This window comes from Chrysochloris asiatica, unplaced genomic scaffold (genome assembly GCF_000296735.1).
Source record: "Chrysochloris asiatica unplaced genomic scaffold, ChrAsi1.0 scaffold00014, whole genome shotgun sequence".
NCBI classification, from domain to species: Eukaryota; Metazoa; Chordata; class Mammalia; order Afrosoricida; family Chrysochloridae; genus Chrysochloris; species Chrysochloris asiatica.
Window position 1 is genome coordinate 8,136,823 of NW_006408532.1, and position 11,737 is coordinate 8,148,559.

At 50.9% G+C, this 11,737-nt stretch overlaps 1 protein-coding gene across 2 annotated transcripts; it reads left to right on the plus strand.

Annotated features, from left to right (window-relative positions):
- Nucleotides 1-294: 294 nt before the first annotated feature.
- On the plus strand, nt 295-11,406 carry DOLPP1 (dolichyldiphosphatase 1). Of its 2 annotated transcripts, XM_006834855.1 has the most exons (8): nt 295-390; nt 7,052-7,152; nt 7,388-7,472; nt 7,570-7,669; nt 7,881-7,979; nt 8,532-8,660; nt 9,160-9,249; nt 11,155-11,336. In XM_006834855.1, exons 1-8 carry the CDS (start codon nt 315-317, stop codon nt 11,189-11,191), a joined length of 717 nt encoding a protein of 238 aa, XP_006834918.1. In that variant the 5' UTR covers nt 295-314; the 3' UTR covers nt 11,192-11,336. The 2 variants fall into 2 exon arrangements, with proteins under 2 accessions (XP_006834918.1, XP_006834919.1); XM_006834856.1 differs by lacking the exon at nt 8,532-8,660 and having other exon boundaries at nt 302-390; nt 11,155-11,406.
- The last annotated feature ends 331 nt before the right edge of the window (nt 11,407-11,737 follow it).

Genomic DNA, 11,737 nt, shown 5'->3' on the forward strand with positions numbered 1-11,737 from the left:
TGAGCCGACTTCACCTTTTGATTGGCTATTCGGCTCTCTATTCCGAGTTGGACCCTCCCCCCTCCTGATTGGCCAAGACCAGAACTTCACTCGCCCTGGATTGAGTACCGGTTTGGTAGGCTCGCAAGCTCCTAGGGGTCCCGCTCTCTGATTCGTCGTTCGGACCAACCACACGGCCTGAACGCTGAATGGTTGCTCTACTACCTACATTGGCCTCTGATTGGGTGCGCGGTGCCTCCCCGGCGTGATAGGTCAGGACCACCGCCCCCTTGGCTCCCCATTGGCTGTTCGTCGAAGCCCGGTCTCCGGGTAAGATGGCAGCGGACGGACAGTGCTCGCTCCCCGCTTCATGGCGGCCGGTGATCCTCACCCACGTCGAATATCCTGCAGGTAAAAGGGGTCCCCGGCGTTCTCGAAGCCCGGGGTTGGCCCCTCAGCTACGCGCGCTCCGACCCGCGTGAGTCTGAGAAGGGGACGCCGGGGGACCCGGGTGAGAACTGTCAAACAGTGAACCATGGAGGGGCTCGGCTGGCGCGCGCGCCGCGCAGGCGCGGTGGTGTGGCGATGAGCTGGGCGAAATTGTGAGCCGCTCGATCACGCATTCTGCGGCTGCGCGTCGGGGCGCTTCCCAGGTCTCGGGGCACGGGTGGACTGTAGGGGGGCGGGGGTCTATCGTGATGCGCTAAAGGATCACTGACTTGAACTGTAGCCCCTTCTACTCTGTCCTTCCCGTAGCCAGGGAGGCCGGACTCCTCTCCGTGCAGGGGTGTTTGCTTTCTGTGAACAGTGCCTGTAAGAGAAAGAACTCCCCGTTGCTGGCAGTGTACAAGTGGAGGCCAGGCAGCTTCTTTGTTTGAAAGACTTCGGAGTGCCACGCCCTGAACAGGCCAAGGCTCCACAGTAGAGGGGCTTTGTCCTGGGGGCAGGCAGCTTCAGGGATCTTGACTTCTGAGGGCTTTCAGTGAAAAATAACTGGAGAAGCTTCGGGTTTTCCAGTTGGGAGTTCCATTAGCTTGCGGACTAGGAGTCTTGTACAAGTGGTGCAGAGCTTGGGCTTTGCGGGCAGAGGAGTTTGGGCTCAAGTTCTGATGCAAGTAACCTCAGCACACTACGCCTCAGTTGTGTTGTCAAGTCGGTTCCGACTCAGCGACCTTGTATAAAGTTTCTGAGGAGCAGCTGGTGGATTTGAACTGCCGACTTGTTGTGGTTTGCAGTCTAGGCTGATCCTGCAGCGCCACACCAGGAGTCCATCAGTTAACTTCATCTCTAAATTGGAACTAATCACATTAACTCCCTGCTAGGTGGTGTAAGAATCAGGTAACAAAACTTGAGCAGTACTGAGCTCAGTGTGTGGTGGTGGTGGCGCTGATGTGCTATGGAGCTGGTTCCGACTCATAGCGACCCTGCGAGGGGTTTCCGAGACTGTCAGTCTTTACCTGAGTAGAAAGCCTCATCTTTCTCCCGCAGTACAGCTGGTAGTTTCGAACTGCTGACCTTGAGGTTAGCTCGACTAGTAACCATTACGCTACCAGAGCTAAATGTGTAGTGCACAATAAAAGTCAGTAACTTCAGTTAGTGGTATTCCTTCCCAGGACTCTCTGAACCCGACCTTTCCTTCCCTGGGTAGGACCATGGGTTCAGGGTGAGTCCTGGTTATGGCAGCAAGTGCCTGCTCCTGCTTTTTGTCATGGACAGGCATGTGAGAAGCTAGCACTGCTGAGGGCCTCAGGGCTGGATGCCAGGGATTTTTGGTTCTGGGTATTTTGGGTTAAACTGGAGGGCCATACTGGCCCTGACAGAGGCTGATCCCCTCCCACCTGCCTGCCCACCATTCATTCATTCATTCATTCAGCCAGTATCCAGTAAGTTCCTGAGCACCTGGCCCCAAACTGTCACAGGGCTAATGAAAAACCCTTACTTTAGAGGTGGGAAACTGAGGCCTGGAGAGGGAGGGGTACTTGACTAAGTCCTGAAAGTAGTTTCTTATAACGTTTACTATCTAACAAGCAACACAGAAAGGAACCTGGTACTTGCAAGTAGCATGACATAGGCTGTGATGAAGGAACCTTTGCAGGGACTGTGGATGCTCAGAGGAGGGACCTGACTGAATCTAGAGACATCTGGTGAATACTGTTGTTAAGTACCATTGAGTCATTTCCAACTCATAGCGACCCTGTATAGGGTTTCTGAGTAGCCACTGGTGGGTTTGAACTGCCATCCTTGCTGTTAGCAGTTCAGTGCTTATCCTACAGTGCCACACCAGAACTCCCTGGTAAATACTGCTAGTTCCCTGCATACTGTTCTGCTGCCCTGTGCACTTCTCCATTGCAGCCCTCATCACACTGGTAGTTGCTTCATTCATCTGTCTATTCACTTAACATTATTTTGGAGCCCAGTTTCCTGACAAGTATGGTGTTGAGAGTCTGTACCGGGTCTATGGCGTTTAGAAGGAGAGCCTGACAGCTCACTATTTATACTAATGAGTATATCATGACTGATGCTCCAATTACAGATTCCCTGCTAGGCTAAGAGGTCCACGGTGACAGGGAATATGCCTGTCCCTTTTTTTTTTTTTTTGCTACCATGGTAGCTACTTCGTGTATATTTGTTGTCTTAACCTATATGACATTCCAGGTGGGGAAATGGGTGTGCACAAATATCAAAAAGTAGGACAGAGCACGGTGCATTCAGGGAGCTAGTGTTAATTCTCTGGAACTAGGGCAGAGTGGGGGAGGTGCAGGGCCTGATGAGCTGGACTCAAGTTGGACTTAGGTGGAGAGCAGTAAGAGCCACGAAGGAGCTTGGATCAGAGAGTGGAGAGGGCAGACCACTGACAGCAGCATCTGCAGAAAAGCTTGAGTGGCCCTAACTGTGGATGGGCCTTGGAGATGACCAGAGGTTTAGAGGAGCCAACCACTCCCAGGCCTCAGCCCAGGGCCCTGGGGGGTCAGCTAGGAAGCTGAGATTATCTCAGGACTTGAAGAGCCAGGTCATTGTATGGATAGGGAGACAGGCCAAGAAAAGCTAAGACCCTTGCTCAGTGTCCTCCAAGTACCCGGGAGGTCCAGTTGATATCACCCAGATGGATGCTCAGTTCTTCCAGATCATCCCCAAGCCAGCACTAGCCTGAGTAGGTGGTGAGGCCTGAGATGGGCTCAATCCAGCGTGAGCACCAGGCTGGTGATAGGGCCATTTCCCACATTGAGTCTTCCCAGCATGGCAGTGCTTTGGGTACCTGACCCATCACAACCTCCATCTCATCAAATGCTCACACAACCATAGAAAATAGACACTCACATCCCCTTTTTATAGATGAAATAGCTGAAGCTCAAAGAGTTAAAGTCCTGGCCTGAGGCCATGCAGCCAGCAAGTACAGTGCCCTCTGACCCCAGAGTTGCACAGAGCTAGCCTCTGATGGTAAATGCTGTCATTGGATTTAGGCTCAGTCCTGCCCTTGGTCAAGGGGAAAAGTGGCTTTAGTGAGTCTCTCAGAAGTGCTATGTGATCCTCATACTGCCTCTGTGCTAGGTCTATTCAAAGACCTAAACCAAACCCACTGCCACTGAGTTAATTCTGGCTCACAGCAACCCTATAGGCAGAGTAGAACTAATCCCTAGGATTTTCAAGACTCAATCTTTATTTATTTAAACTTTTGATTGTGAATTGAGTAAAGGTTTACAAACAAGATCATCAGCTTTACATTCAACATCTCAGTGATTGCAATCCCTTCCCTGCAACAACAGTTATCTTGCTTCTTCCACCCACCTTCCCATCCCTTCTCTTAGGAAAATGTTGCCTTTTTTTTTTTTTTAATGGTTGAACACTCCATGATGAACATACCTTACTAATATTGTTGCCCCCACTCCCCCCATATACCTGTCTACTGCTTGGCTAAAAATTGAGCCATGAGGGTGAATTCTGTTACAGACCTAAAGAGTGGTTGAGAGGAGACTGTAAATCTTTACAGAAGCAGAGAGCCTCAGTTTTCTCCTTGAGTGGCTGGTAGATGTGAGCTGCTGACCTTTTGCTGTTAGTAGCACAGTGCCTTTACCCACTGTGTCACCAGGGTTTTTTCCTAGGCCTGTTTTTTTAAGTGCCATCAAGTTGGTTGCGACTCATAGCAACCCTGTATAGGATTTCTGAGGAGCGGTTGGTGGGTTTGAACTGCTGACTTTGCTGTTAGCAGTCTTATGCTTATCCTACAGCACCACACCAGGACTCCCCTAGGCCTACTGTTGTTGTTATGTGCTGTGAAGTCGGTTCCGACTCATAGCGACACTCTACAGGGTTTCCGAGGCTGTAAATCTTTTCAGGAGAAGAAAGCCTCATCTTTCTCCCGTGAGCAGCTGGTAGTTTCGAACTGCTGGAATGAAAAACAGGTGGCTAGACCAATTTCTTAGCAGTGGAGAGATACAAAACAGGCAGACATACTGGGCTGAGTAACCTCCTTTGCCCCAGAACTCAGACCCTGTTGGAGTCTTCAGTGTGGACCTGAGTCTGTGTGATGCTTAGAGAACACCAGTCATACCTAGAAACCCAGAGCCCATGGATTTACAGACTCCAAGCCTTCCAGGCTGCCTCCCCAGTACAGTGCTCAGCCTCTGGAGTCCGACCTCATTGGTTCAAGTCTTGCTTGGGTGGGAGTAGTGGGTTAAGAGCCCTGGACCAGACCAAAGACTTGGATTTTAGTCCAGGTTCCACCTCATTTAGGCTGTATGACTTTGGACAAGTCATGTAACCCCTCTGGGAATTAGCTTTTTCATCTGTGGATTAGAGGATAGTAAAGGCACTTGCTTCAAACTTACATGAATTTTAAATTCAATTCCAATCATAGGGGACCCTAGAGGATAGAGTAGAGTTGTCCCCAAAGCGTTTCCTAGACTGTAAACCTAGACTGTAAAGCAGCAAGTCTTTGTTTCTGTGGAGCATGACCAGTGGGTTCCAACCACTGAGTGCTTAACCAGTGCACCACTAGAGATTGTTGTATGACCTTCCCCCCCAAACCCCAGTGTCACCTAGTCAATTGCAACTTACAGTGACCCTATTTAGGGTTTCTGTGGCTGTAAATTTTTATGGGAGCAGACAGCCTCATCTTTCTCCCATGAAACAGCTGGTGGGTTTGAACTGCTGAGCTTGAAGTAGCAGTCCAATATTTAGTTCACAGTGCCACGAGGACTCCTTTGTATAAACTTTAATGCTTGGTAAATAAAACCCAAATCCAAACCCAACCCAACCCTCTGTCATTGAGTTGATTCTGACTCACAGTGACCCTGTATAGGGTTTCCAAGTCTGTATCTCTCTCTCTTTTTTTTTTTAATGTTTTATTGTGAATTATATAATAGTTTACATGGCAGAATATTAGCTTTATGTTCATCCTATCGTATATTGTTTCATTGTCATGATTACAGTCCCCTTCATGTATCGTCAACCAACCAAAGGGTATACCCTAAAAGCCTGCCCCCTGATTGTCAGCACACAGCCCCTCTCCCTCTCTGGGTCTAAAGTCCCCATTTGCTCCATCTCTCTACGTTATCGTCTCTGCCTCCATTTCTGGTGTCACTGCTTCTCTGGGTAGGGTCCCTCTCTCCGCTCTTCTCCCTTGATGGTCCAGGGACCTCCGCTCCTAGACTACAAAGCACTCACTCCCCTCCTTTTGCTACAAAACATCTACCTTTATATTTCCAACCCTCACCATCAGTCCTGATAACAATTATTCACTGTTGTATCATAAGAGACCTATCTGCATCTCCTTTCATCAGCTCTGCCTAGACAGATTGGATACTACTCAGTGGAGATTCTACCTTCCTCTGTGCCCTCTGGATCTACGCTCCCTCTTGAAAGCTTGTAAGCCAGTCACTTCTTGCCTTTATAGCCCCCTCCCCCCCCATTTTGGGTAGCCAATGTCCAAGTTGCCCATCCCAGCTTACTCTGTTATGGCAGGGGTAGGAATGATCCTCTCTGTAAAGATTTGTTCCCTCTTTTGAGCTACTGCATCCATAGGTGTAGGTCAAGTTCATCAAATTGTATCAGATTGCTCTTTTTTTCGTCTTCTTTCTTCTTCTAGTTGAGCTCTGATCATCCAGTCATTGAAGGCAGGTCAAGTGAGTATTATCTGCAAGTGTGGGTGTTCTTATGCATATGTCCTCTCTTCATATCAGCTGAATGCTTCACTCTCCACTCTAGTCCTCTATGGCTATGTCACTGACTCTGGGCCCAAGAGTCCCCAGGTCTTGCCACACTGCTGGCCAACCAGGTCTCCACCCAGGTTCAAAGGAATTTATTGAACATTGTAGGGCTTAGCTTTCAGCTTCATTGCTGTTTTTCCCTTACTTTCCCTTATCAATGAGGAACTCGGTCACCAATCAGAGCGTGTATTCCCATTGAGTCTTAGTCTTGGAAGGGGGTTTGCCCTGAGGGGACCCGACAACTTGGCTTGATGTCTCCTGGGTGAGTAACTTGCTTGTTGTTATAGTAATCAGTCGGAATGCCTCTATTGTTTTGTATTTTTTCTGTTGGTCTTTCTTTAAAGAAGTATCTTCTGTTCTTCTAGCCGCTCCAGGCTGATCTGCTTGTCCTTTCAAGTGGAAATTTCCCATCTCAGAAGATTCTGGATGGGGTCCAGGATTTCACCTATGGACTTAAGTAATGCAGAGGCTCCACAGGAAGCCTCCTTCACTGGGCACATTGTAGCCCCATTTTAGGTATTCCAGTCAGTTATAGGCAGAAGATGGACCAAGTCTATAAATATTTATGGGAGACAGCCTCATCTTACTCCCTTGGAGTGGTTGGTGGGTTTGAACTGCCACTGCTAAGTTTGTGGTTAGCAGCTCAATGCTTAATCCACAGCCACCAGGACTCCTTGATTGGTAAATAGATGCCTTCATATTATGCCTGTGACTGGGTTGGTATAACCAGCTGGTAGACTGAGACATCTCTGGCTGCCTGCCCTGTTGGGGACCCCTTTTCTGGCTCAGGCCATAATTGACAACTCTGGGGCAGCTACTTTTCTGTGGATGCCTGCGCCTCATCTCGTTCTCCCTGTTTTCCCCAGGTGATCTCTCAGGCCACCTCCTTGCCTACCTGAGCCTCAGCCCTGTGTTTGTCATTGTTGGATTTGTGACCCTAATCATATTCAAGCGGGAGCTACACACGGTGAGTCTGTGCACACGCACACACACATACACACATACATACACACACACACCCCTGGTCCCCAGTAACTCCCAGGTGCTTTTTTTCTCATTTCTAGCTTCCACCTGTTTTTAGGTATAGTATGGAACTTGGCTGGTTCCAGATTTACTTACTAGTTGGGCTTGGTGGTTCAGTCAGAGGCCAGGGTCTTTGGGACTTGGTGGCGGCCCAACTGATCCTATCTCTTCTCCAGCAGATCTCATTTCTCGGGGGTCTGGGACTGAACGAGGGGGTTAACTGGCTCATCAAACACGTCATCCAGGAACCACGGCCCTGTGGAGGTAGGACCTGGTCTGTAGGGGCAGGGGCATCCCACAGGTCATGGTATTATGGAGGCCTGAATTCTCCCATGATGCCCTGCTCTCCTTTTTTTTTCAGGCCCCCACACGGCAGTGGGTACTAAGTACGGGATGCCCTCCAGCCATTCCCAGTTTATGTGGTTCTTCTCTGTTTATTCTTTCCTCTTCCTATATTTAAGGTAAGCATGTATCCTCACTGGGGTGGCCCTGTACTGTTCAGGCTAGGCTATGCCAAGGACCACTGTTAACCCTTAGGACATACCTGGGGGCTTGACTTCCTCTAGATGTGGAAGAAGCTGGAGCTAAGGTAGAAGGTGCCCAGTGAGTGTTTGGATGGGTCCAGGAACTGTTTACGTGAGCTGAGGCTGTATGACTGGCTTGTTTTCCCAGAATGCACCAAACGAATAACGCCAGGTTCCTGGACTTGCTATGGAGGCATGTGCTCTCCCTGGGTCTCCTCACTGCAGCCTTTCTAGTCTCCTACAGCAGGTACAGGGGATGGGGAAGGCTCCCCAACATATACTTTGCCCGTTTGCGGTCTTTCTGCATTGGACTGCATTCTCTTTTGGAGTCCCTGGTGTGGACCCAGTCCTAGAGCCTGTAGAGGAGGGAGGGCAGGGGCAAGGGTCCTAGCCTTTAGCTTTAAAGGTACAGGTTCCAGCTGTTCCTTCCAGCCTAGCTATTGTTCTTTTTCTTGGCTGAGGTTCTGGGATACCTGCATGTTTCAGCCATCTGTTCCCAGAACCCTGGAGGAGCCCCTTGCAGATGAACTCAAGAGTTCAAGGGTTGGACTGAAGGCGAGGCAGATCCCAGCTGAGCCACTCTTCCCTCTTACTTCTCGAGAAGGGAGCACCTGTTGGGGCCCAAACCTTGCCTCCTCCTGGAAGTCAGTCGGAGGTCATTCACAGGATCCTGTGTCCTATCTGTCTATCTCCACATGTGCTCACACAGGTCCCTGGGAAGATGGCACTTGGGCGTGGGGGATTGGGCAGGCCTCTCTCTGGTTGGCTCTCATGAGCTTCCCTTCTGGCCTTGGCCCAGGGTCTACCTGCTGTACCACACCTGGAGCCAGGTGCTCTATGGGGGCATCGCCGGGAGCCTCATGGCCATCGCCTGGTTCATCTTCACCCAGGAGGTCCTCACCCCGCTCTTCCCCAGGATAGCAGCCTGGTAACTCCCTCCTGCCTTGCTTGCTGCCCCTCCCACTTTCCTGGGCACCATGGCGTCTGTCCTTTCCTGCAGATAGGGCTAACAGGAGGAGGACCCCGGTGTCCTGACCCCAGCCTAAATCTCCCTGTCAGGGCTCTACTGCCCAGCTGCTGGTGGACATCAGGCTGCAGTTCCCACTTACTTGGTTTCCACTTCCTCTGGCGGGTTTGCTGCAGAGATGTTGAGGAGAGAGGGATTCCTCAGGCCCATCAGTTAGGCTCCCATCCTCTATCCTCAGCTGGGTTCTCAGGGACTTAGGAAGCAGTCTGAGTTAAGTCATGCGGGGCTGTGTGTACCATGGGGGGTGGAACCCTCACCAGAGCTGATGTGTCAGGACTACTCCATGACTTCCTGGGCACTAGGGTGAGATGCACTGGTCCCAGGCACAAATTGGGGGATCTGGTTTGGTGACAGTTTCTGGCTCTGACATGGCCGTGCCTGTCTGGACATCTCTTTCCAGGCCTATCTCTGAGTTCTTCCTAATCCGAGACACAAGCCTCATTCCCAATGTGCTCTGGTTTGAGTACACAGTAACCCGGGCAGAAGCCAGGTAAGTTCAGGGGCCCACCCCAGCCTCGCCACTGCCCCCTTTTTGGACAATTCCTCAAGAGCCAGGCACCTGCTTACTCACTTTTCTCTCAGAGCCTCATGGGATCCTTATAATGGTCCCCATTTTACAGGTGAGAACACTGAGGCTTAATGAGAGGGAAAGCCTCCTGCCTGAGGTCTGACAGCTAGTGACTAGGCTTGAATCTAGGCTGTTTGGCCCATACATAACCTGTGCTTTTAACCTCTACAGCCCCAAAACAGAGACCAGAACAGTGGAGCTTCCCAGGGTGCCTGTGTGCGGACATTCCATGGGGTTTAGTCCAGACATCTTTTTAGAGATGAGTAAACTGAGGCACCGTGAGTTGAGGGGATAGCCATGGTTCTTCAGAATAGTTGAGGCAAAGCTAGGCTTTGGAGTTTCCTAACTCATGACCTGCTTTTCCACTTACCCCAAATCCTGGGTTGGGCACTTGTAGGAGTGAAGGGAGGGGTGGCTCCTTCCTTGGTGCTGTGGGGAGCTGAGGCAGGGTTAGACTCCAGAGGGTAGAAGAGGAGGGAGGCCCTGTAAGATTTTCCAAGGAGCCAGTGAAAGGAACCATAGGGTGGGGTGGAGGGGTGTGAGGTGGGGTGAGACCATAGCATTGGCCAGGAAATGTGTTTAAAGCAGCATGGTCCAAATGATCCTAATGTGCTTAAGGGTAAAGCCCCAGATCTGTGAGGAAAAGGGATTTGAGGGGGTTAGGGCAGGGCAGTCCCATGAGTGATGGAAAGACCTAGCTGGCCCCATCTGAGCTTTCCCCTTGGCTCTGAGAGCAGCCAGCCCTACCTTGCCTTGCCCTGCTCTGCCTGGCTAGTTGCCACCAGCCTTCATTTACCAAGGCCCCAGTGTGTACTCAACTCTGCCAGGCTTCATGCTGGGGCTAAGTGCAGAGTGAGACAGCCGCAGTCCCTGCCCTCGTGGTATTCACATCAGACAAGGCAGACAGATGTGGCCAGATGGTGACACAAGAATGATCACCTGTGTGATCAGTGCCATGGACCTTGAGAATTGTGACAGGAACACAGTGTGGGGCTTGGGCCAGGGATGGACTTCACAGAAGGCCTGAGGCAGTTGAGGGCTGGCAAGGAGAGTGTTCTCAGCAGAGGATACCGCAATGTACTGCATTCCTGAGGCAGATGAAGCTTGATGAGCCCACTGAACAGACAGAGCATGTGGGGCTGGAAGCCAGGAGCAAGCGGGTGCCGCAAGGTTGGGGCCAGATCATGCAGGGCCTTATGAGTCACTGTTAGGTTTCTGGATTTTAACTCTGGGACCCTAGATAAGCCCTTTTCTCCTTTCTGAGCCTCAGCCAGCTCTCCCATCTCCTGAGAATAGGAGTGATTTCCTCTGCTCCCCTCCAGGTTCCTCGGCCTATTAGCCATGTAGCCACACCACCAGACTTTACCGCCCCTCTGTAACCTCCATCAGTAGTTCTCCAGTCTTTGCTTGCATACCTCCTGAAAAGAAAGCTTGTTATGATTCTATTTTGGTTGCTAATAACAGAACCCTACTTATATGCATCTACGTGAAGGGGAACGCCCATGATTAGTTGGAATCCAGCCAGGACCCTTTTACCTCTGTTTTCTCCGCTTGATCCATATACATACCTTTTTCCCTCTTCCCCTGTGCCCCCAAACCCCAACCACATAGCTTCACTCACTAGGCTTCAGGGCTACTGACCAGAAAGAGTGACCATCTCTAGGTTTCCAGGCTCTAGTTCCCAGGCAGGAGCTCTGATTAGCCTAGCAGTTGCCCATTTCATTGGTACTGTGGGTAGGGAAGGGACAGCTTGGTGACAGAGGGACTCAGTGTGTGGGTCACTAAGCTCCAGCCATTCTGAATTTGACCCCCATCCACATTTTTCAGGAACAGACAGCGCAAATTGGGGACAAAGCTACAATGACTGGTGGGTGTGGCTGGGTCCAGCTTCCAGGTCTGGCCTGCACGATGCCTTGCAGGTTGAAGGGAATGACGGACAGAAGGTCGAAGCAAAGATGTCTACATACCCAAGTCACCAAGTGGAGCCTTTTTTTTTCTTGTTTTAATTTTAATGAACAAAGTGGACCAAAGGGCTGAGCTAGCCCCTCAACCAGGACCCTGGAGGGCCTGCTGCCAGGGGCCATAAGGCCAGAGACCCTCGCTGTGCTGCTGCCAGCCCCTGGTTGGGCGGAAGTGCTCTTGGCATGGGCACCAGGGTGTGGGGTAGAGGAGGAGGGCTTGTGCCTCTGGTCTCAGCCAAGAAATCCAGGTGGCATGAAAAATACACACTATTTATTTTTTGGTTTTTGTCAAAGGCAGATAGGATGTTGGAGATGAGGCCAGAAGAGCCTGTTCGGTGGTTGTACTTCATACAGGGGCTCAGGTCTGCTTGCTAGGCCCTTTGTCCTGAGCTCGGGTTGCAGACTGCCTCTCCCTGGGCCTGATGGGATGCTTGGGGGGTCCAGGAGGA